The sequence below is a fragment of the Melospiza georgiana genome, chromosome 18 (assembly GCF_028018845.1).
Source record: "Melospiza georgiana isolate bMelGeo1 chromosome 18, bMelGeo1.pri, whole genome shotgun sequence".
Taxonomy (NCBI): Eukaryota; Metazoa; Chordata; class Aves; order Passeriformes; family Passerellidae; genus Melospiza; species Melospiza georgiana.
Genome location: NC_080447.1, coordinates 1,682,993 through 1,707,466, shown reverse-complemented (window position 1 = coordinate 1,707,466; position 24,474 = coordinate 1,682,993). Strand labels below are relative to the sequence as shown.

General features: G+C 51.8%; 2 protein-coding genes and 5 non-coding genes across 9 annotated transcripts; 1 reads left to right on the top strand and 6 right to left on the bottom strand.

Annotated features, from left to right (window-relative positions):
* Positions 1-2,203: 2,203 nt before the first annotated feature.
* On the bottom strand, positions 2,204-3,484 carry UBB (ubiquitin B). 3 transcript variants are annotated; one of them, XM_058036883.1, is made up of 2 exons: positions 3,397-3,484; positions 2,204-2,968 (listed from the first exon to the last, which is right to left on the bottom strand). In XM_058036883.1, the coding sequence occupies exon 2, from the start codon at positions 2,960-2,962 to the stop codon at positions 2,273-2,275; it is 690 nt and encodes a 229-aa protein (XP_057892866.1). In that variant the 5' UTR covers positions 2,963-2,968; positions 3,397-3,484; the 3' UTR covers positions 2,204-2,272. The 3 variants fall into 3 exon arrangements, with proteins under 3 accessions (XP_057892866.1, XP_057892867.1, XP_057892869.1); XM_058036884.1 differs by having other exon boundaries at positions 3,392-3,472; XM_058036886.1 differs by having other exon boundaries at positions 3,356-3,457.
* A 1,915-nt stretch (positions 3,485-5,399) lies between these two features.
* On the bottom strand, positions 5,400-5,471 carry TRNAA-UGC (transfer RNA alanine (anticodon UGC)). The gene has a single exon. It is a non-coding gene; the product is annotated as a tRNA-Ala (tRNA).
* Positions 5,472-5,721: 250 nt separating this feature from the next.
* TRNAD-GUC (transfer RNA aspartic acid (anticodon GUC)) lies at positions 5,722-5,793 on the bottom strand. Its single transcript has one exon. It is a non-coding gene; the product is annotated as a tRNA-Asp (tRNA).
* Positions 5,794-6,086: 293 nt separating this feature from the next.
* Positions 6,087-6,159, bottom strand: TRNAF-GAA (transfer RNA phenylalanine (anticodon GAA)). Its single transcript has one exon. It is a non-coding gene; the product is annotated as a tRNA-Phe (tRNA).
* A 337-nt stretch (positions 6,160-6,496) lies between these two features.
* Positions 6,497-6,568, bottom strand: TRNAD-GUC (transfer RNA aspartic acid (anticodon GUC)). Its single transcript has one exon. It is a non-coding gene; the product is annotated as a tRNA-Asp (tRNA).
* A 213-nt stretch (positions 6,569-6,781) lies between these two features.
* On the top strand, positions 6,782-6,853 carry TRNAA-UGC (transfer RNA alanine (anticodon UGC)). Its single transcript has one exon. It is a non-coding gene; the product is annotated as a tRNA-Ala (tRNA).
* Positions 6,854-7,575: 722 nt separating this feature from the next.
* Positions 7,576-23,946, bottom strand: DHX37 (DEAH-box helicase 37). Its single transcript, XM_058036857.1, has 27 exons — positions 23,835-23,946; positions 22,843-23,012; positions 21,822-21,934; positions 20,846-21,161; positions 20,107-20,255; positions 19,731-19,823; positions 19,536-19,632; positions 19,079-19,192; positions 18,107-18,208; positions 17,521-17,635; positions 16,990-17,085; positions 16,603-16,679; positions 15,886-16,024; positions 15,613-15,689; positions 14,425-14,657; positions 13,458-13,569; positions 12,767-12,873; positions 12,254-12,442; positions 11,976-12,100; positions 11,342-11,458; positions 10,666-10,838; positions 10,165-10,279; positions 9,626-9,763; positions 8,927-9,021; positions 8,408-8,481; positions 8,074-8,171; positions 7,576-7,945 (listed from the first exon to the last, which is right to left on the bottom strand). The coding sequence occupies exons 1-27, from the start codon at positions 23,938-23,940 to the stop codon at positions 7,863-7,865; spliced, it is 3,423 nt and encodes a 1,140-aa protein (XP_057892840.1). The 5' UTR covers positions 23,941-23,946; the 3' UTR covers positions 7,576-7,862.
* Positions 23,947-24,474: the final 528 nt, after the last annotated feature.

The window sequence follows — 24,474 nt, the reverse complement described above, 5'->3', positions numbered from 1 at the left end:
TCAATGATGTACAATATCCCATTGTCCCAGCTGAGCAAACACATCTGGCAGCTGGAGTGGTTCCACCTGCCACACTGTCCTGCACAGAGAGGGGACAATCTCATGGCTGCCACCAGGCAGGGCAGGGCCCAGCACAGCACAGGACCTGTCTCCTGCCATGGCCCCCACCTCGGTGGAACATTTCCATTTGTATCTTTACACTGAATTGGGTCTTTTTTTTTTTTTTTTCCCCTTCTAAACCTTTTACCCTGATAGTTGCCAGTTTAATTACCAGATCAATTAACCAATGTCTCTGTTCAATCCTGGCTGGTCTCTGGTGTGGGATGGGCCCCCTTTCCCAGCAGCAATGCCTTCAGAACAGCACAAAGTAGGCACTGGATTTACTTTTACTTTTTTAAGACATTTTTTACAAAGAAACACAGTGAAAGGGATTTTTTTTTGAATCCCCAAATTTCCCCATAAAATCCAGGAGATTCCCTGAGGCGCTGCAGAGAAACACGACTGTGAGAAGATCTCTGGGAACAGCGTGTTCTGCCACGGTTTGAACAAAACACCCTTAAAGCTGACAACAGGCTTTGCTGTTCTCATCAGATTTTGCTGTTGCATGGCTGATCCCACCCCAGCTGTGGTCTCTGCTCACGGGTGCTGCCTCTGGAGCGCTGGCACTGCCACACCGAGCCCTGAGGTTCCTCAAACCCTGCAGAGGTCACAGAACTGTAGAATGTGCTGGGCTGGAAGGGAGCCACGAGGATGGAGTCAAAAACCTGCACAGACCAGCTCCAAAATCCCACCATGGGCATGGGAGTGTTGTCCAAACTCATCCTGGAGCGTGGCAGATTGGGTTTTTAAATAGGACATTGTAAAGGTTTGTTACTGAGACATTGAAATAAAAGGATTTCTTAAAGCACGGCTATGCAGTCATTTGTGGAGGCTTTGACATTATCAAACACCCTGTGTCCTCCTGCAGCTCTCCCCAGTGGCAGTCAGGTGCCTTCAAATCAGAACCACGTGCAGTTACGCTCCCTGCATTCCAGACAGGCTCCCCTGCACTCGTGTTCCAGATGCTCAGTTTGGGGATTCTGCTGTCCCAGAGGACAGACAGCCCACATCTGGCCAGCTGCTCCCTGCAGTTGTTGGGGCTCAGCCCAGGGGCCAGGGCAGCGTGGGCAGAGCCCGGGGCACTCCTGCGGGGGAGAACAGGATGTCAGGGTGGCACAGCACCAGCTCCCACCCACACGGGATTCAGCTCTTTAGCATTCCAATGTTTCCTCCAGCACAGCACAGACCTTGGTGCTCTGAACTTGCCCTGTACAGGCCGGACTAGCGAAAGGAACTGGTGTTACTGGAGCCACACCCTGCCACCCCACCCAGGCAGTGCAGGATCCCTTTGGGATCCCTTCGGGTGCCCTGAATCAGCCACCAGCCGAGACCCTTCAGCTCCCACCGCATCCCCTCCCACAGGTGAGCCCGTGTCACCACTCCTGGAAAGGGCATTTCTGTGTCACTTCACTCTCCCTTTCCCTCTCCACACACCCAGCACAGCCATGGTTAACTCATCAGCCCTGCTGCAACCCCCACAAATACTCCAGAAGCAACTTCCTTTTTGCCAGGGCTTCTGCAGCACAGGAACTGCTGTGACAGCTCAGCTCAGCAGCATTTCCATTTGGGGCACAGCTGGAATGAAGCACATTCACGTTTCCAGTAGGTACATCTGAAACTACTGCTTGCTTAATGCCATTAAGCTTGACAAAAAAACAAGTCCAGCCCGTACCTGATGAGATCAGCACTTCCCACCCCACGGGCTGCAGGACCATCCTGTCACCGAGCTGGAGCTGCGGGATCACCCTTTGATGTTCCTCCACTAACCCCAAAATAAGGGCAGTTGCTGGGCAACCAAGAGCTATCTCAAAGCCCTCTGACTGGGGAGCATGCACAGCTCCCCAGTGCACATCCCTGCTTACACAACACCACAGCTGCACAACATCTGCAGGCGGGCACTGAGCTGCAGCCAGGTATCAGAGCACTTACACAACCCCAGGAAAAGCACGGGATTAGCTACAATCACCAGGAATGTGGAAGCCTTGCTTGCATAAGGCAGTTTTGCAACCCCTTTGTCTGTGGAAAGCTACGTAATTATTGTTTATTAGAAATCTGGGGCTGGGCAATGTCACGAACGACTGCTCGTGTAACATGGGACACAGACTTTTACAGATGCAACAGCTTTATTGGAATGAACAAGTGCAGGGAACCTTTAATTGGAACAACTGCTGGTTCAGTTCCCACCCCGCAGGCGCAGGACGAGGTGCAGAGTTGACTCCTTCTGGATATTGTAGTCGGACAGGGTACGGCCATCTTCCAGCTGCTTGCCAGCAAAGATCAGCCTCTGCTGGTCAGGAGGGATGCCTTCCTTGTCCTGGATCTTGGCCTTGACATTTTCAATAGTGTCACTGGGCTCGACTTCAAGGGTGATGGTCTTGCCCGTCAGGGTCTTGACGAAGATCTGCATCCCACCGCGCAGGCGCAGCACCAGGTGCAGGGTAGATTCCTTCTGGATGTTGTAGTCAGACAGGGTACGGCCATCCTCGAGCTGCTTCCCTGCGAAGATCAGCCTCTGCTGGTCAGGAGGGATGCCCTCCTTGTCCTGGATCTTGGCTTTGACATTCTCAATGGTGTCACTGGGCTCGACTTCAAGGGTGATGGTCTTGCCCGTCAGGGTCTTGACGAAGATCTGCATCCCACCGCGCAGGCGCAGCACCAGGTGCAGGGTAGATTCCTTTTGAATGTTGTAGTCGGACAGGGTGCGGCCATCTTCCAGCTGCTTCCCTGCAAAGATCAGCCTCTGCTGGTCTGGGGGAATGCCCTCCTTGTCCTGGATCTTGGCCTTGACATTTTCAATGGTGTCACTGGGCTCGACCTCAAGGGTGATGGTCTTGCCAGTCAGGGTCTTGACGAAGATCTGCATTTTTCCCTGGAAAAGGGAAAACCCGCCGTGGTTTAGGAACCGCTTCCCGCATCCGGGACTGCGCCCCGTCCGTGAAGTCACAGAACAAGCCCCGCCCACATCCAGAGAGGCGGGGTCTCCACCGCTTCCCCTTCCCGCCCGAGGCGCGCGCCCACCTCCATCTTGCAGCACCGCCGCGCCTGCGCGGCCGCCATTTTGCCAGTGGCCGCTGGGCCCGGCCCTTGCCCGCCACCGCCTCGCGGTGCGGCCGTTGAAGGGAAGGCAACGTTCCCAGCCCTGCCCCCGCCATCACTGTCCGCCATCGCCCCCAGCCGCGTCTCCTCAGCGCACACACCCCTCCGTTCCACCCGGACGCCCAGCCCGTATCTAGGCCCTCCCCCACCCCGTTCTCACCGCGGCACGCCGCTCGACCAAGCCGACACCACAAACCTCACCCAGCGCCAACTGCGCCACGCATCCCTCCGCTAGGTGCTTATATGGCCCCCGGCGCCCCGCCCCCGCCTTCGGATCACTCCGCTGCGCACTATTTTCCTCGCGCCGCGCGCCTCCGCTCTCCGGCGTTGGGTGAGGGGGCAGCGCGGCCGGGCGGCGCGGAAGGATCGGCGCCTCGTGCGGCTGTGCTGAGGCTTCCGCGCGCGGGACGGCGAGCGGCGGGAAAACCCGACCTGGAGCCGGCGGAGCGGGGCCGCGGCTGCGCCATCTCAGTGACCCCAATTAGGAGACATAGCCGCACGTTAAAGTAGAAAAGATAAAAAGTTTCATTATGTTCAGGGGCAACTGCAGTTGCGCCCCTGGTTGATAAACACCTCCTTGGCTTCTGCCCCTAGGGCAAGGTGAGGGCCAGCTCTGCCTGCGGCCACACCGTGAGGGGGTTCCTGAGGGAAGGAGTTCGTGGCTTTATCCCGAGGGACGCCTCGAGTGTTGTTTCTGTGTGAGAGAACCCAAACTGCACAGCAACTCCAGGCTGCAGCTGGGAACAGAATGGAGCTTTGTCTGCAAGATCCAGGCAGGGCCGTTCGCTTTGATTCGCCCACAAAATCATTCATTTGGCAGCTCCCAAGGAAAGTGGAAGGGACACTGATAACACCCAGGGCTGCTCACCAGCAGGAAAGGAGCAGGGGTCTGGCGAAAGCTTTGTGATTTGAAGAAAAATGCCTGTGTCTGCCTGCACATTGATGGGAATGCTCTGGGGAGCTCTTTGGCCTCTGCTGCTTTGTGTTTGTGTTAACACCACAGCTGTAGTGATAACCATCTCAAAAAAGCCCCACAGAAGTCTTTTGGTTACTTCTCAGTGCTCAGTGGCTGAAGCTGTGCATTGGGATTGTACAAATATCAGAAATTGGAGAATCCTTGCAGGTTTAGGTCTTTCCTCAGCAGAAAGTGAATAATAATGTTAAGCTTAATGTTACGTTTGTTCTTTTAGTTACAAGGTGAGCGCTTAGGACTGGTCAGAAAGTCATCAAAAAGGCACATGGGAAAGTGTTTTGTGAGAAAAAGTCTGTTACTGCATGCCAATGACTGCAAACAGTCTCTTACATTCACATGCAGGGCACATTCCAGAAGCGTAGCTGCCAGGGAGTAATTTACAACAGGGATCTTCACGCTTAGCAGCGCTGTGGCCAAACACTGGCTCAAAATAACAACTGGAAGTAAGATGAGTAAATAAACAGCACAAGGAGCTTTCCAGCCACCATGGCAGGAAATGTCACTTTGCATTTGTCAGCAGGCAGCTCCTGCTGCTGCTGGTAACCAGGCAGTGAGAGGGAGCAGCTGCCCCTGAGCTGTGTCCATCAAAGCTGTCTCAAGCAGGTTCTGCGAGGGCTTTGGTCTCTCTGGATCAAACCTCTCAGCTGTGCCATGGTTCCCAGCCTTACCAGCCCCATGAGTTTCCCCATGAGACTGAGGAGCTCGAAGCAGGGCGGTTGTTTCCCTGAGAGCTCAGGGCTGACAGGGCAGCAGGGTGAGTGGGCACTGCAGAGCCAGGAGAAGCTCCTGAGTGTTCAGGAGTGCAGCCAGCTGTGGTGTCCTGGCTTCTGTCCTTGCCCTCTGTCTCTGGGAATGTGGAGCAGAGCCCTGTGCTCCGTGTGGCTGCAGGGCTGCATGTCTGCCAGGCTCTGTGGTGTGACAGTGTCAGCCTGGCATGAGTGGCCTCTGTTCCCCTGCATTGCAGGGTTTGATGATTTGTGCTTCTTTTGGGGCCTCTTGTGTCTCATAATCAACAGATGGGATCAAAAGCCATGTGTGTTTGCACAGGCCTGAGGAGAACCAAATGGAAAAAAAAAAACCAAAACCAAAAAACCCGCACTTTATGCTGCTGGGAAGTGCCACTGTGGGCCCATTTCGGCCGCACGGTCCGTTTGCTGCTGCTAAGCGAGACTCAGGGACTTTGACTGCATAAAACATCTCCAAATAAACGGGAAAAAGAGCAGCAACCACGTGGAGACGCCGGGGATTGAACCCGGGACCTCATACATGCAAAGCATGCGCTCTACCGCTGAGCTACGTCCCCCTACCCGCGCTTTGCCTCCTGCCCGCCGGCCAGGTCCGTGCTGAGCCGGCCCCCGTGCGGGGAGCGGCGGGCACCGAGCCCCGGCAGCCCCGGCAGCGCTGCGGTGTACAGAGCCTGATGCGATCCGCAACCCTCAAAAAGACAAGAACGTGCTGGTTCGCACACAGAAAACCGAATGGTTTTGCTCCGTCGGAAATCAGAGAAATCCGTGAGGAAAAAAATAAATTAGAGGACTAAAAGAGTTAGCAACCTCCCCGTCGGGGAATCGAACCCCGGTCTCCCGCGTGACAGGCGGGGATACTCACCACTATACTAACGAGGACGGTTGTAAATATTCCTCCCGGAGGCCAGGCCATGTCCAAGCGGCGGCCGCAGGACCTGCTCCATCGCCCGCGCCCTTCGGGAAGCGGCTCCTGACACAAAACTCCCGCACGCGGGAGAGCCTGCGATGGCACCGCCTGAGCCGCCCGACGCAGGGACAGCATCCCTCGCTCCCTCCGCTCGGCAGCAAAAGGAACCGTTTTGATGGTAAGGAGAAAGAAAAAAAAAAAAAAAAAACCACAACCAAAAAAACAACCCCCCCAAAAAAAACCACTCGTAAAAACCAAAAACTCCTGCCGAAACCCGGGATCGAACCAGGGACCTTTAGATCTTCAGTCTAACGCTCTCCCAACTGAGCTATTTCGGCAGGCGAGAACGCCCTCGCTGGCCGTGGCTACGACTCCACCCCGCGCCCCCCCGAGCGCTGCTGCCCGCCCTCCCGCACGGGTCCCGCTGCCCGGTACCGGAGCTATGCGGGGTTTCGCACCCTCCCGCGGGCATTTCCACCCCGAGCATCCCATTTCCGCAGCGGCGGGGTGTTCCTCGCGCACCCCGGGGCACTTCGCTCCCGTCTCCTGGCGCAAAACACGGCTCTGCCGGCTTCGTCCGGCCTCTCCGGCGGCGGTTCCACGGCAGCGTCGCAGACAAACACCTTCCCGGGATCACCCACAAAAAATGGCATCCGGAGACAAAATTGATTGTACCTCCCCGTCGGGGAATCGAACCCCGGTCTCCCGCGTGACAGGCGGGGATACTCACCACTATACTAACGAGGACGGGCACATTAACTGCTGTTTTGCCTCGCTTTATAAAGGTACCGTCCCGCCTCCGGCGGAGCTGTCGCTGTCCCGCTCCCCTCCCGCGGCCGGGGCGCAGCGCGGGGCTCGGGGAACGCGGGGTGACAGCGCTGGCATCACGATGTACCGCCGGACCCGGCCTGCGGCCCCCGCTACTGGTGTATACAGTGCGAGCGGCGTGTGTCCCATCGCGGGGATGTAGCTCAGTGGTAGAGCGCATGCTTTGCATGTATGAGGCCCCGGGTTCAATCCCCGGCATCTCCACTTTTTGCCCCTGCCATGCAGGCTGCTGCTTTTTGCTTTTTTCTACTTTGTTTTCGAGAGGAGCCGAAATTTCCCAATACACTCCATAACTGCCTGTTTATTTTCTTCCCTCCCCGCAGCAGAGTGTGCAGACTTGTGCTGCAATTCCTGTTAAAGAAAGGAGCCCTGCCAGGAGCCCCCAGCACCCTCCTGCCTGGGGACATCCCAAACCCAGTGGTGCTGAAAAAAAAAACCCAAAACCCCAGTGTTTGACTGAAAACACACCGAGGGGCTACTTTCCTTCTGGCTGCAGATCTAAAGCTGCTGTTTCTTCAGCTTTGGATGTTTTCAATGCTTGCTTGTGCTCTGACATTGCCCCTGAAGCATGTGGGAATTATGGACACCCATCCAGCCAGCTGGGCTGCACCAGTTTCCTGCAGAACACAGGAACAGGAGGGTCCCTGTCCACACCTTCTCCTGCAGCAGTGTCACAAGCAGCAGCCCATTGGCACAGTGTGAGCACTGGGTTTACCAAGCCCAAAAGGATCAGGTGAAGGGGAAGGTAAACTGAACCTTCTTCCCTTCACTAATTAAACCATTCCTATCCCAACCCAAGACTTTCCTCATTTTTGTGTCCCTGCCCTGAGCTGCTGCCCAGGTTCTGTCTGACACCCATGAGGATGTTCCTGCACAGCTCTGATATTCTGCTCACTGCAGCATCCCTCACAGAAACATTTCTCCCATCCAGACCAAGAATTTTACATATTTATTACAGTTCATATGACTAATATAGTCCAAAGAGAAACTTCAGGTTAAAAAAAAAGAAAAATCTCCATAAAATACAATGGATAAAATTATCCAAACATTAATATTATGAAATACCAGCCAAACAGCTGGCAGGGCTTCTGGGAAAGCAGAATAACAAAAGATACTCCTACAGCTGGTGAGTCCATCAGTTTCAGATTTCCAAGGAAAGCCCTGGAAAGCTCTCCAAACACCCTGGAGCCAAGGAGTCCATCAGCATCGAGGGTCACAGGGCCACTGGTGGCCACCTCAGGGCGAGCTCCTGGTGCAGGGCCTCGGGCACCCACTGGCAATAGGCTGCGAGCAGATCTGGGGGGAGAGGAGAGACACTGAGTTTGGCTGGAAAAACCCCCTGAGGGATCACCAGAAATTATAATTCAGTAGTTCTCAAGGCACCCCACTGACATGACTGATAATTAGGCAAGCAGAACACTCACATTTGGGATTTTTCTTCCATGCAGCCACCAAAGCATCACGGTTATCACAGTTTTCTTTAACCAGAGCCTGCAGGAGGGCTTCTGTCCTGGGCTGAAGTCTGAATCACAGAAATGGAGCAGTAAACCAGTGTTCATGAGCCCAGCAGGCTGCGTGTCCTGCCCTGCCCTCACCACCCCAAATCTCCTGGGACACAGCTTTTCCTGCTGAGGAAACTCATTTTCCCAAGACCACAATCTCCACCACCCTTCTCAGCACTGATTATTTTTTATTTAGAAAGGAAGTGAAAAGTGTTTGGTGGAGAAAAGAACCTGAGGTTTGTTTTTAGCCACTTACTTGGACCATGTCTTCAGCATTATGAGGGGGCTGGACAGCAGGCACTGGCTGTAGGAAGTCAGCTTTTTAATGACCTGGAAGATTGGTTACAGCAATTATATAATGACTAAAGTGAATTAATTGTGATATGATAACAACCATCAATGAACTTGTGCTACTGCATATTCCATGTCATATCCTCCATCACCATCTCCTCCTATCCCTGTGTCCATAATCTTGTCCTGACTTGTTGGACAATTCTCCTGTCCTATACTAGACAAACACATGGGCTATTGGCTTTTTTTTACTTTGCAAAAACAGCACTTAAATTTGTGGATGTCTTTCACTGAAATACTGATTTTTCCTGATTTGTTTTTGTGTTTTAAAGATCCCTTCCCCACCTCATCAACCACAACAAACTCTTCCATCCACCAACAAGTGATGAGCAAAAACTGAAGCCATAAGGTTCATCTCCTCCAAAAACTGGGCTAAAAAATTAATGATTATATCACAGAAGTGGTGCAGGTGGAGCACACTCACCTTTCCTTCCAGCAGGAACCTGGCAAAGTGTTTGTAGCGCTCGATCCCTGGGGGAAAATCAACTTCCACAGCAGGGAGCTGCCAGCCCACCCGGTCTGCAAACAACACACAACACCCCAAATCTCCTCCCTGCTCCCCCACTGGGGCACCTGGCCAGGCAGGGGGACAGCACAGGGGCCAGGACAGAGGGCAGGGCACTGCCAGCCTGCACAGTGCCCATCTCAGCGGGAAATGCAGTATTTAAATTCTGCAAACCCCGTGGATGTGCCCATCTCAGTGGGAAATCCAGGATTTAAATTCTGCAAACCCCGTGGAGGTGCCCATCTCAGTGGGAAATGCAGTATTTGAATGCTACAAACCCCGTGGAGGTGCCCATCTCAGTGGGAAATGCAGTATTTAAATTCTGCAAACCCCGTGGAGGTGCCCATCTCGGTGGGAAATCCAATATTTAAACACTACAAACCTCATGGAGGTGCCCATCTCAGTGAGAAATCCAGTATTTGAATGCTACAAACCCCACGTAGGCATCAATTCACTGGGAAATGCAATGTTTGAATGCTGCAAACCCCATGGAGGTGCTCACAGCCCCTCTCTGGGCCCTCCTGGCAGAGGCAGGAGCTCCAGGGACACTCACAGAAGACACTGGGGGTCTCCAGGGACACTTACAGAAGACACTGGGGGAGCTCCAGGGACACTTACAGAAGACACTGGCTCTGTGGCAGCGCACCCGGCCCGTGCCAGGGCAGTAGGAGGGAGGGGGATCCTCCAGAGGCTTCCCAAAGTGGCAGTAGGGTGGCAGCAGGGCAGGGATCCACTCAGGCTCCACTGCAGACACACCTGGGGAGGGAAAACACACCTGCATGCAGGTTTGCTGCCCGGGGCCACGGCTCACGGGCAGCCCCAGGGGTACAGGGCACGGTCAGGGTCTGATCTCCACACATTTATTTGTCCTTAATGCTTTTCAAACTTTTTATGTTGTGAAATATCTGTTCAGAGATCAGCAGCGGGCAGCTGTGGTTGGCAGGGCTGGGGCAAAGCAGGTATTTCAGAAGCTGAGCTTTGCTCCAGCCAATTCTGCCAGGTAAATAGTAATTAAAAATGCCAATTTATCTCCTGATCCAGACCTAGGAAGCCTTAAGGATCCAAATCCCAGGAGTCACTCAGAAAGCACAGCACAGGGGGAACTGCCAAGGCATTTGTGAGCTGCTCAGCAGGGCTGCAGCACCCACAGCACCCACCTTTCATGTAGAGCTTGGTGGTCTCCACAATCTCCTGGTACACCACAAACTCTGGCAGCTCCTTGAAGAGGACTGAGCTGGGGTGGATGAACACGGGGTCCTCCAGGAGGGCAGTCTGAAAGAGGCACAAAGATTGAAGCAGAGGAAGAGCAGTTACTGACAATGCCATGTCCTCACTGCACCTCATTTCAGGTGTGCATCTGTAAGCTTTCCTGCAGTGAGGGAGGTTTTTAATAACCCCATCATTTTCTGCTCCACCTTCTCTGCAGACACCAAGCAAGATGTCTAAGGGCACACAAGGTGAACCCAGGGTACTTCTAAGCCCTTTTACAACATTTCCTACGTGAACACCAAGAAATGGCACCACTGCAAACGCCAGTTCCACAGAGGGGAGCTGCAGGAAGGCAGCAGACATCTCAGAGCTGCACCCAGCCACACACCTGGGCTGGCACAGGTTTCTGCCACAGGGGAGAAGGAACTGAGGCCAGGCAAGCTGCTCACCTTGTAGGCATTCTTCCACTTGTCATCCAGCTGCTCCTCTGCCTGAACCCTTCTGGCCAGGTGATCCCCCAGCCCCGCCAGCACGATCTGCCTCAGGTAGGTGACCTGAGCTTCCGTGGGGGGCTCCATCTTGGGGTCCACGTAGAGCCCGGCGTCCCTGCACACCGAGTTCACTGCGGGCACACAGGTGAGAGGGGGGCAGCAGGACAGGGACCAGCTCAGTGAGGCCGTGCAGCCCCCAGCACAGAGCCAGCACAGCATTTCCCCAGCTCAGTGAGGCCGTGCAGCCTCCAGCACAGAGCCAGCACAGCATTTCCCCAGCTCAGTGAGGCTGTGCAGCCCCCAGCACAGCATTTCCCCAGCTCAGTGAGGCTGTGCAGCCCCCAGCACAGAGCCAGCACAGCATTTCCCCAGCTCAGTGAGGCTGTGCAGCCCCCAGCACAGCATTTCCCCAGCTCAGGGAGGCTGTGCAGCCCCCAGCACAGCATTTCCCCAGCTCAGTGAGGCTGTGCAGCCCCCAGCACAGAGCCAGCACAGCATTTCCCCAGCTCAGCGAGGCTGTGCAGCCCCCAGCACAGAGCCAGCACAGCATTTCCCCAGCTCAGTGAGGCCGTGCAGCCCCCAGCACAGAGCCAGCACAGCATTTCCCCCAGCACAGATCCCCCCAGCCCCTCACCTGCCGTGGTGAGCTGCCCTCGCAGGCGCCGGATCTCCAGCATGGCTTTGTGCCTCAGCCCGTTCTGCTCACAGAACTCCCGGGTGCACCCGGAGTACTCACAGGCCCCCACTGCTCCTGGGGTGACACAGGGGGTCAGGGCTCCTCAGGGAACCATGGGGACAGCACTGTCCCAGGCAAGGAGTCACTCAGGGCTGCTATTGTATTAGTGGGGTGTACCGATGAAGGGAGGAATGATAAATCCGACTCCATGTTCTTAGAAGGCTGATTTATTATTTTAAGATAATATATACTATATTATATTATACTATATATACTACATTATACTATACTATCTATACTATACTATCTATACTATACTATCTATACTATATATACTATACTATATATACTATAGTATATATACTATAGTATATATAGTATATATACTATGTTATATTATACTATATTATATACTATACTATATATACTATACTATATATACTATGTTATACTATATTATATATTATACTATATATGCTATATATACTATACTATATATACTATACTATATATACTTCTATTCTATTCTATTCTATTTCTATTCTTCTAAACTATACTAAAGATCACAGAGAGGATACTCACAGGTACTTACCTAACATCACCATGAGGTCCCCCAGCTTCTGCATGGGCCCCTGCCCAGCCCAGACCTTCTGCATCTGCAAGAACCTGGCTCTCCTTGCCTTCAGCTGGGCTGCCTCCTCCTCACTGCCTGCAGGCCTGCAAGGAACACAGGGCAGCACCTGTGAGAGCTGTGCCAGGCACACAGGGTGACACTGGGACACAGAGCAGCAGCTCTGAGAGCTGTGCCAGGGACACGGGGTGACAGGGACACAGGGTGACACTGGGACACAGGCAGGCTCAGCCACTGACCTGTCCAGCTCCTCGAAGAGCTCCCTGACAGTCATGGCAGACACGATGGTGATGGTGTAGGGCAGGCACTGCTGCTGCCTGCTCAGGGCCAGCATCTTGGCATAGCGAGGGGCCACGGGGAAAGTGGCCATCACCCTGCCCAGGGGACTGATGGGGCAGCTCAGCTTTGCTGCCAGCTGCTGCTTCAGCCTGGGCCAGGGAAAAGAGAGCTCATGTCACGAAGTAACTCTAAATTAAAAGTTTGTGCTCCCCGCTCTGGCAGCCCAGTTAATTTGAGGTGATTTCTCAGGTTTTGTGTGTGCTGGTGCCAATGGCCAGGAGAAAGGTTCCTCTTGCTCCCAGCTCAGTGTTTCCCTGCCCACACACACCAGGGCCAGTGGATCAAACAGAGGGCACCAGAGCTGAGCTGGTGGCAGTTTGTGAGCCACAGGACAGCCCTGGGTGTGGTGGGAGGGCAGCAGCAGCACAGCAGAGCCCACAGTGCAGGGCATCAGTGGGGGGCACTGGCATTACCTTCCTGTCATGGGGGGCTCCTTCAGGGCACCCAGGGCTATCAGCAGCTCCTCTGCTGCTGCCAGAGCTTCCGTGGGAGGAGGGCTTGGGAAGGGGAAGTTGATGACCTAGGGAAACAAGAGCAAAGCCCCTCAGCCCACAGTGACACAGCATCCCAGTGTGGGCACAGCCAGGAGCCCTGCAAGGCAGCAGAATCCTCCCCTCTGCTTACGTGGGACCAAGAAAAACACTCAGGATGTTTGCCAGGAGTGAAAGGAAAGGACACAGAATGGCAGGAAATGCTTGGAACAAGAACAGGAGGAAACAGGAACGGCCGAATCACCCCCAGCACCCACTGACTGCAGGCACCGCCCAGGGCAGGCTGCTCAGGGGCTGCATTTGAGTGTTGTCATCTCTGAAAGTGCCCCAGTATCTCCAAAACACAGACCCTGCTTAGACAGGGTTTTGGTTTTTTTTAACCTCTAAGAACATAAGAAAGCATTTACAGCTTGAACAAACATGTCTGTTAAGGCCTAGAGGAATTCAGAGCAGTTTCTGCAATGTGCAGACCCAAAATGGACTCTCAGGATCTGAATTTCTGCCACAAGGCACAGCTCCAAGCAATGGCAATAAAATACATTTCTGTTTGTTTCTGGCTCCTAAGGGCAACCACTTTAATGGGTGCTGTGGTACAAAGCCCTTTCCAACTCACCTTTTCTATATTTAATGCCTTCATTTGCAGAATCAAGTCTTCCACTGGTCGCTTCGTTATTTCTGGAGCAGAAAATTTCTCAAAGTCCATGAAAACTGCTGAAGAGTATAACCTAATGGACCAGAAGTGTTATTAGATATTTAAATGAAATTGTAATTCAAAGGATATACAGGAAAAATTAGTAAGGGAATAAAAAACCAAAAAGGCAGTCATGGATAGTATTTACATCATCACATCATTATTTACAGGTTGGGGCATTTGCCTTATTCACAAGTTAACTTGGCTCAGAGTTAAATCCACCTGGCCATAGTGAAATCTAACCTGACCATGAAAACAAGAGTTTTCAGCAAGAGAAATGCAGGAGGGCTGCAGCCACATCTCCAACAGGACTGCTACTAACACGCTGACCCACAGGGTGTCAGGTTGTGTTCTGACTCTGCCAGTGTTGTTTTGATTTACTGCATTGTTTTTCTTTTTTATTTTCTTCCCTATTAAAGAACTGATATTCCCTGCTCCCAAATTTTTTCCCTGAGAGTGTCACAGACATATTTTATGAAAAATCCTTTTGTTAGGATCTTTTCTCCTGAGAAGCTGAGAGGCCTCAGAAATGAAATGTAAACAATGGTTATCTGCTGCTGTGGAATGCAACAGGTAATGGCCAATCACAGTGCAGCTATCTCAGACTCTCTGGTCAGATTATTTATATATTTTTAATAGTAATTATTTTTAATATATAATTTTCTTTTAATATAATATGTATCATAAAATAATAAATCAGCCTCCTGAAACACGGAGCCAAGATTCTCATCCCTTCCCTCATCCTGGGACCCCTGCGAACACCACCGCATCAGAGCCCCTTAATTTAAAATGCATAACAAACTGGAAGAGGGAGGGTTTGGGGGTTTACATTTCCCACTCCATTTCCCAGGGGAGGCTCCTGGCTGCAAATGCAGGGCCCTGTGCTCACCTGTAGCAGTGGCCGGGCTCGGTGCGGCCTGCGCGGCCTGCGCGCTGCTGGGCCGAGGCCTGGCTCACCCAGCACACCCTGAAGGACGACACCCCCGTCACCCTGTCGTAGCAGCGCCGCTTCTCCCGCCCGCTGTCCACCACGTACTTGATGCCAGGGATGGTCAGCGACGTCTCGGCCACGTTGGTGGTTACCACGCACAGCCTGGTGCCGGCGGGAGCGGGGCGGAACACCTGCGGGACGGGGGAGGGCAGGAAGGGCGGGAAGGGACAAGGAAAGGGGCAAGGAACAAGGAAAGAGACAAGGAAAGAGACAAGGAACAAGGAAAGAGACAAGGAAAAGGGACAAGGAACAAGGAAAGAGACAAGGAAAAGGGGCAAGGAAAGTGTCACAGACATCTTCTATGAAAAATCCTTTCCTTAGGATTTTTCCTCCTGAGAAGCTGAGAGGCCTCAGGAACGAAATGTAAACAATGGTTATCTGCTGCTGTGGAATGCAACAGGTGCATCTGTGATTGGGCTCATGGGGTTGTTTGTAATTAATGGCCAATCACAGTCCAGCTGTGTCAGGACTTTCAGCAGTCACAAGATTTTATTATTCACTTCCTTTCCCAGCCTTCTGATGTCTCCTTTCTCTTTTCTTTAGTACAGTTTTAGTATATAATTTGCTTTTAATATTACATCATAAAATAATAAATCAGCCTTCTGAAACATGGAGTCAAGATTCTCATCTCTTCCCTCATCCTGGGGACCCTCAAACACCACCAAGGAAAAGGGACAAGAAAAGGGACAAGGAAAGGGTACAAGGAAGAGGCAGGCATGGTCCTGGATGGGCTGCGAAGGCATGGCAGTGTACATGGCACTGCAAGGGGAAGGCAGGAGTCAGAGCACAGCCCTAACCCCCCGTCTCCAGCTCTGAAGCTCTTTGTCCAGCTGGGTTAAGCCTCAGAAATGACCCCGGGGGCTGCAGGAGGAGCCAGGATGGATTCAGAGACCCTGCAGGGCTGTGGCTGATCACCTCTCCCACCCTGCTGAAGGGACACATCAGGGACACCCCAGCCCAACCTGCCCACTGGGCCATTCCAGCTGGCAGAATAGCCCAAGATGGGAATTTTATCTCTTGTGATTTCAGACCACGATCACTGTTATCTGTCAGATCTCCTGCTCACTGTGACAATAAATCCTTTACCTTTGCCTGTTTCTCTGGTGCCAGCAAGGAGTAGAGTGGGAGCACATACAGGGGCAGGGACGAGTCAGATTTCTCATCTGTGGGGAAACAAACCAGCACTGCTCAGCCCCAGCAACATCTGCACAAAACCAGGAAAGCAACTGGTACAAACTGGTCCCAGTAACTGGGACTGGCAAACCTGAACAGCTTTGCCATGACACTGCTGCTCTGGCACCACAACCCAAGTCACTCCTTTCACAGGGACAGGGATTCCCTCTTTCCCACATGCCAAACCTTCTCCTGAGTCTCCATCTCCTAAGTCCAGGTCAAGATCAGAGCCTGCAGCATCATCATCACTGTCAAAGTCTCTGTCCTCATCTCCTTCATCTGGTGGCACCACAGAGTAATTGTTCAGATCAATTTTGGGGAGTGTCTGAGAGAGGGAGGGAAGGTGAAAACAGCACATTAACAGGGGGACACAAGCAGCACTTTGCATTGCTGTGGAAGCAAAGCTGAGACAAGGACTCACATTTCTTAGGTGCAAAATAAAGTATTTCCAAATTAGACATTTTTTAAATTGGAGGCATTGCAAAAGCATACAATGCCAAATCCCATTCCACCTCTATGTATTGTCATTTATTGTAACGCTCTTAGAAAGAACTGGCCTCCTAATCCAGACATGTCAAACAAATGTTCAACAGTTTCTGTCAAGATGGGTTAGTCTGAGAATTTAATCTCTCTGTCAGATCCAGCCCAAATTTTGGTTAACAAATGCTAAGATGAGGAGCAGCCAGCAAGTCTGGAGCTCCTTGCATTCGAGTTTGAGTGGTCAGAACTCTAAATCTAAATCAATCTCCTGCCCATGACATGCAGAGTTTCAGCAGCATTCTGCAGCAGTGAGAGCAGCACTGAGGGGACACCTGCGGGCTGCAGGCAGGGCTGGAGGAGCTGAGGGAGGCACAGCCACAGAGCAGAGCTGCTGCAGGGGGAACTCTGCCCCTCACACATTACCAGCACTCTCCTGCGCTTCCTCGAGCTCTTGAATTTCCTCATTTCTTCCACTGAGTCTTCCCTGTCATCCTCTCCTCCTGAAAACAGCAGTGGAGCACTGTGAGCTGGGCATTCCTTCCTCTGGGGAAAGGTGGAGGGGTCTGGTCCCACTCCCACCCTTCTGGGAGGCACAGTGTGGAAAAAGCAAACTGAAGGCAGAGAGAAGCTGCAAAGGATTTTTTCCCAAACTCAAACCAGCACAAAATTTAACATCAGTCATGGCAATCACCCAAAACTTCCCCCAAACCTTGTATTTTGTGGTTTTAAAATAAAAGTTCTTATTTTTAGATGCAAAGCAAGCTCACTTCTCAGCAGGATAATTTGGAGTTTAAGTTTCTACAGCATTACCTGCAGTGCTGTTCTTTTGGTATGGGAATGCTTTCCTTAATCTTCTACACAGAGAGTGAACTTCTGCCTGGCCTGTTAAAAACACCAAAATCCCACCTGCAAGAGGAAAGAAAAAAAGAGAAAAAGAGAAAAAGAGAAAAAGAAAAAAAGAGAAAAAGAGAAAAAGAGAAAAAGAGAAAAAGAGAAAAAGAGAAAAAGAGAAAAAGAGAAAAAGAGAAAAAGAGAAAAAGAGAAAAAGAGAAAAAGAAAAAAAGAAAAAAAGAAAAAAAGAAAAAAAGAAAAAAAGAAAAAAAGAAAAAAAGAAAAAAAGAAAAAAAAGAAAAAAAGAAAAAAAGAAAAAAAGAAAAAAAGAAAAAAAGAAAAAAAGAAAAAAAGAAAAAAAAAGAAAAAAAAAGAAAAAAAAAGAAAAAAAGAAAAGAAAAAAAGAAAAAAAGAAAAGAAAAAAAGAAAAAAAATCAGCAACAAACCCCAAAACTTTGGGCATGTTCAGTATGAGCAAGGTGAGAGGTCTCAGCAGTGAAGCTCCCTTACCTGCAGGCAGCATCCGATGGATTTTGCACACCTTCCTGAAGCACTCCCCACTGTAATCATCCAGGGGGGTTTTCTTGTTGAAATGAACAGTCACAGGGAACTGCCTTGCATCTACCTGCAGAGAAAACACCAAATTAAGGTATTAATAGAAATAAATAAAGGGTTTGTGTGCTGTCATAACTCCACACAATCATTACAGCCAGAAAAGCTCACCCGTATTTCTGCTCACATCCAGGGTTTGGTACCCTACAAAACACCAAACCCACAGAAATCACTGCTGTTTGCTCCACCATAAAACCAGGCTAGAAACGAAATCTTTCCCCCTTTTCACCTCCTCAACTCAGATTGAGGCTTTCTAGTTCCCCTGAACCATAACTTAACAGTTTTTCAAGATAATCAGATTCTGCCAGGGCGGTTTTCTGATAAAGGTGGAAAGAAAAACACCAAGTCCCAAAAGAAACAATAGCCTAAGCAAAATGACTGTTTTTAAATGGGTTATCTGAGGGATTTCAGCACCAGCTGGAAAGCCTGGAGTGCCCCTGCTTTGTCACTGGTTTTATAGAGGCTCCCAGGGAGGGGACAGTACCTGGATGACAGGAGGCTGCACAGAGAACAGCCTGGTGTTGGCAGTGAAATCCTCCACACGCAGAGTTGCAGACATGATGATCAGCTTCAGGGGCAGCCCCTTCTGCAGGGACACAAATCTGTCACCCTGTGCCCCACAGCTCCTCCCCAGGGCACCAACAAACACCGTGCTTTCCCCCAGGCTGCTGGAGTTCAATTAGCTGCACTGTAATTCTCAAATGAACTGGATTCTGCCTGAAAAGCCACCTCTTGGTACTGATCTGTACTATTTCCCCCTTGGTGCAACCTCTGTACCTCTTCAACCATACAGAAAGAGAGATGTGTTAACTGAGTGTGATTTCTGTCAGATTTCCTTGGAATTCCACACCACAGAGCCTCTTCATGTGGAACATCCCCTCCCTGGCACATCCATGTCCAGAGCAGGAGCCTGCCCCTCCCGATGCCCTGTGCAGGCTGCCCTAGAACAGAGACTAGATGGAGTTAAAGAATAAAGCAGGGATTTATTAGAAGGCCTGAATGGATGCACATTGGGCAGCACAAGAGCCCAGCCAGGGCTGCACCCAAGATGAACCAAAATGGTCCCAAAATGAACCCAGGATGAACCAAAATGGTCCCAAAATGCTCCACGGGTCATGGGGTCTCTTACTTTGATCAGTTCTGCTCCATTTTCATCTTGGAGTTAATTGTCCAATTATTCACATTTCATTCATAATTAATTCATAAGCTTTAGCCCCTGCAGTCCCACCCTTGTTTTTCTCTCTCCAGCCCACGGTGTTTGTGCTCCTGGGCTGAGATTTGGATCATTTGTGCCCAGCTGGAGCAGGAATTGTTTTGTCTCCCTGCTCTGTGCACAGAGCTCACCATGCCCTGATGTGAACCCAGACCCACACCCTAAAGCAGCACAGAATGTGAGAAATAGAATTAAAAAACAGAATTAGAAAAACTCAGAATGAACCCTGAGGGATGGCATCACCTTGCTCCGGAGGGGCACGATGCGGGACAGGAGGCCTATCAGGATGTCTGTGTACATGCTCCTCTCGTGGGCCTCATCAATGATGATCACTTTGTACTTGGAAAGCAGAAAGTCCTGAGGGGAGAGATGGGTTTCAGCACAGGAGGCCCCAGCAGGGATATGTGAGTGAGGACACACCAGAAGCACTGAGCCCATCCCCAGCTCTATTCTCACTCAGTTTAATGCACTCACCCTACACAAGACAGCCTGGTTCCCAAGCCTCCTCTTGCTCCCATTTTCCACAGCAAGATAACCTAATGTTTAGGGGCTTGGGCAGGAATATCAAGGGTGGAGATGAAACAAATCCCTGATGCTGAAAGGGATTCTGATTTGAAAGACTGGCAACAAGTCCACATAGGCCTCTCTTCCCAGCTATACAAAAAATTCCCTTTTTTTAACCCTGAGGACAGCAAGTTACCTTCTGGATCTCCTTGAGCAGCACACCATCAGTCATGAACTTGATCTGTGTCTCATCGGTGACGTTCCCCTCGTAGCGGATCTGATAGGAAACCACCCTGTGGGGAAACACCAGGAACAAGCACAGAGTCCTTGTCACCCACAGGACACCTCAGTGCCACCCCCCAGCGAGGTCCCAAGGCCTCCTGAGGCTCACCTGTGTGACAGGTTCATCTCCTTGGCCACCCTCTGGGACATGGACACGGCGGCCACGCGCCGAGGCTCCGTGATCCCGATGATGCCCCCAGAGCTAAAGGGGTGAGGGGAGGAAAAGAGGAATTGTTTTCATTAAACAGAGCAGCAGACCCAAAAAATGACAACAGGATTTCTCACTGATGGCTCTAGATTAATGGCATCAGTCACACAGCCTCAGTCTTAGTTAGAGTTGGAATGAAAACACAATCAGGGAGCTTTGGGATTCCCTTCGTTGTATCTGTACTGATCTGAAGATGTGTGAGTTACAAGTTTTTTGTGTGAGTTACAGCCAAGTTTTTCCCACAATGCTGTCCCTGCAAATAAAATCCAAGTCCTACCTGGCATACCCAGCCTCATAGAGGAACTGGGGCACCTGGGTGGTTTTGCCACTCCCTGTCTCTCCACATATGATCACAATGGGATTGTCATTGATGGCTTCCATGACCACTTGCTCTTCAGCAAGGATGGGGAGCTTTAGTCTTGCCTCCTAAACAGTGCAAAACACACATTTTAGCTGCATTGTTTCTCACTCCTTTTTTGTTTTCCTCGGGATTGAAACCTGTTCCCTTCCTCAGACCATAAAACCCACAAAGGAATTCTGCAATCCCGTGAAACAGTCCAAACCACACAAACATGGCTGAGAACCAGAGACATCAGAGCAGATTCCCAGCAAGCACAGGGCAAGCCCTGCGCTGTAATTTGTGAAATTTCAGAGTCCCTCGAGTTTCTTAATACAGCACGTCAAGGGAAAACTCATTTCACAACTGCCTCGTCTGCTGGGGCTGGTGCAGAGCTTTTCCTGTTCCTGCACAATGCCCTGCCCACAACAAATGGGACAAAACCACTCAGCATAAGGTACAGAACAGCAGAGAGCTGAAAGGGACTTCAGAGGATTTTCTAGCAAAGGACAATAAAGGACTGTTAACAGATTCTGGATGTAAAACTGAAGGTAAATGCTAATACCCTGAAACGAGCTGAGTTTTCCTGCTGCTGGCGCAGGGCTGAGTGCACCCAGCTGCTGGAGCCCACCACCCTCCCCAGCCCCTGTGACAAACTGCGCTGCTCCCAGAGGCTCACCTGGATCTCAGGAGTCCTGTGCACAGGGATGAACACTGCAGGCTTGCAGGGAGCCCTGCTGGGGGCTGCCTGGGGCTCTGGGGCTCTGCGACCAGCCGGAGGCTGCTCGGCCCCTGCCCTGCCCACTCCTCCCTCTGCCTCCTCAGCAGCACCCACAGCACTGCCTGAGGACTTCTCAGTGTCCTCCTTCTGCTCCTCCTCCTCCTCCTCAGAGCTGCTGGGCTCTTCCTCAGGCTCTGGGCTGTGCCTTCTCTTGTTGGCACCGCTGATGCTCCTGATCCTTTCAGGGACATCAGTCCTTGGCTCCTGAGTCACCCTGGAAACAAAACATCCACCTGTGAGCTGTGCTCTGGCACCTCAAACCAGACAGGACTTCCCCAAAAACCAGATCTGTGAGCTGTGCTCTGGCACCTCAAACCAGACAGGACTTCCCCAAAAACCAGATCTGTGAACTGTGCTCTGGCACCTCAAACCAGACAGGACTTCCCCAAAAACCAGATCTCCACTCCTGGAGGTTTTCACAACTCTGCCAGGTAAAGCCTTGGCTTTGATTGATGGATTTGCATCTAAGCATTTCCTATCCTGGGTTTTTTATCCATTTCTTCTGAAGGATAGAACTGCTTTGTAGTTTAATCTACAAATGCAGCTCTTGATAAATCCATCTCTTGATAAATCCAGCAGCTATGGTCAACATCAGCAGATGTCTTCCAGCACAAGAAAGTAAGTGTTCATCCACCAATTTTGCAGTTTAGCACAATTGCTAAAAGCCTGCAGATTGTGTCACCCTCCTCATCCTGTAGGAAAGACCAAGAAAATAACTATCCCATTATCAGATAAAAATACCACATTATTTAACTCCATCCATTCTGAAGAACCTGTTTGCACCAAGAAGAAAAACAACTCAAGGGAAAGCTCAGGATGGTGCTGTTCAAACAGAATGATCAATTGCAATGGTTCCACCCCAAAATCCCTTTACCTTTTAGCCTGAAACATGCGTCCCCCAGTCCCCAGTTTGGAAGTTGTGTACAGGAGTTTCATTTCTGCCTCAGAAGCCTGCACCTCATTCAGCTTGCTCAGCAGCTCAGCTCTCTGTTTGGGGAAAACAACCACAATCAGTGCTTGCTTTGACCAGGAAAGGATTTCATGGCAAGATCTGAGCATTCCAAGGTGTGCTCTGTGCTCTGGCAAACCCTGCTGTGCAGCTGGAAAAGCTCCTGGGTCAGTCCTCCCTGATTTCAGCCAGAGCAAAAATAGAAATGGGGACTTGACATCAGAGCAGTGAGCAGCTCAGCTGCACCCCAGAAACAGCAGCAAAGGAAAAGAGATTGGATCTGAAGCACTGGAATGAGGCCTGGAGCAAAGGGAGCCCCAAATCCCTGCCCTGGGACATGGCATGGCAGAGGTGTGAGCCACAGGGTGAACCTGCCTCAAAACCAGAGCTGCTCTGAGAGTCATTGTCCAGGCACTGACAGCAGCAGGGATTCTGCCTGGAAAGGTTTTACAAAGACAGAAAAAATGTGTTTGCATGCTGAAAATACACAACAGGCATTTCAGAAGCACTGACAGGTCTTGGGGTGCAGGGAGGTTTGCAGGAGCTCACAGCACCCATTCCACAGAGTGCTTGAAAAATGAAAATATATCACTGCCTGCCACCAATGTACTCCACAACACTTGTGCAGAACAGACCCTGGCCCCACAGAGGATGCATTCCTGCAGCCCCTGAGAGGGCAGGAGTGCCTTCCTCCCCTGGAGCTGCCCTCAGCAGCCCCTGGGTGCTGCATCTCTGCCCCAATGCCCAGCAAAGGGGGAGCTGCAGCTGCTGCAGCATCACCCCAGCACCTGCACAGCCCTGGGATTTCACACCTCAGGCACCCCTGACAGCTCGCACCCCTCACCATCCTCATCATCACCCGCCCTCCCCGCACACCAATACCAAACCCTCATTTTAAGAGAATTTAAGATTTGAGAAGCTGCTGCTGCCAGAAACAGCAACATACCTGCTTTTTCTTCTCCTTCTGCTCCAAAACTTTCTGCAGGTTTTTCTTCTGTTTCTTGCTCAGGGGTTTCTTCTGCTGCTGCACAACACACGGGGCTTTTTTCTTCTTGGCTTTTTTTGCTGGCAGGACCAGGGCATTGCTTTGGTCAATTCCCTTCAGCGTTGCTCCATCTGAAGGAAGGGTTGCATTATTCTCCCGTGCCAGGTGGATTATTTTCAGCACTCTGCTTAGCAGGCTTATCAAGCACCAGGCCAGATTTAGCTGCCTCTAACAAACACAACCCTCATGCCCAGCCAAGAGAAAATCCTGCAACATCAGCAGGGGCAAAAGACCTCGAAACTGGGCATTCAATAACCCTGAGCTTTCTATAGCCCTGAGGGCGACTCTCCAAGATTTATGTAACAATATTATGCAATTTTTGCCTTTTTACTCAATCCCCCAGGGTCAGGACACAGTGTGCCCAGGGGTGACTCCTCAGTGTCCTGCTTCACCCGGGCACCAGCGGATTTTAATACTAAAAAACCGCATTAATAGAGTAATAAAAATAGAATAATAAATGTAATGTTTTTGAAGTAATGCCTGTTTTTTGAAGTTTGAAAAGGCGAATGTTTAACATAAGAGATATGTTTAGAAGCTGTTTTAATAAATGATGGAGCCACTGAGTGATTGGGAAGGGACTAAAGCACAACTCCTGAGCTCCCTGGAGGCAGCGCTGCTGTAACAGAGCCGATCAGAGATCACGGAACCAGGGAATGGATTCGGCTGGAAAAGAGCTCTGAGCTCACCGAGCCCAGCCTGGGACCGAGCCCAGGGTGGGTGAGAGGCACACGCAGGGACGGGAACCCACCGCCTCCCGGGGGTTAAAACAACAACAACAACGCTTCTAACTAAAATATAACAAAACACAGCAGAGCAGGGCAGCAGCTCCGGTCCCTTCCAGCGCGGCTGTGACCCCAGCGAGCCCAGCCCGGCCCGGCCCGGCCCGGCCGCACCTCCCAGCTCCAGCGGCAGCTCCAGCGGCAGCTCCGGTTCAGCGGCGGCCGGTGCCCCCTGCGACTGCCGCGCCTTCCAGTTGTGCCGCCGGCGCGCTCGGCCCATGGCGGCGGCGGGGACACGGCCCAAACGGGCCCGGCACGGCACGGCACGGCACGGCACGGCACGGCACGGCACGGCACGGCACGGCACGGTACGGTACGGTACGGCCCGGCCCGGTACGGTGAGGCCCGGCCCGGTACCGTACGGACCCACGTGCGGCCCGCGGCGCCGCCACTTCCGGAACACAGGGATCTCGCGAGAAGGCGGGAAAGGGGCGGGAATGGGCGGGAAAAGAGCGAGATAGGGCGGGAAAGGGGCGGGGAAAAGGCGGGAAAGGGGCGGAGAAGGGGCGGGAGGGGGCGGGATCATGCGCGGGGATCGGGACCCCTCAACCCATACTAGGACCCCCGATCCCGCCCCACCCCATCTCACCCCACTCCTTCCTTCCCATTCCATTCCATCCCATCCCACCCCATGGATCCCATCCCATCCCTTCCCTCCCTCCCACCCCACCCCATCCCATCCCATCCCATCCATCCCATAAATGCCATCCCACCCATTCCCTCCCATTCCACCCCACCCCATCCCACCCCATGG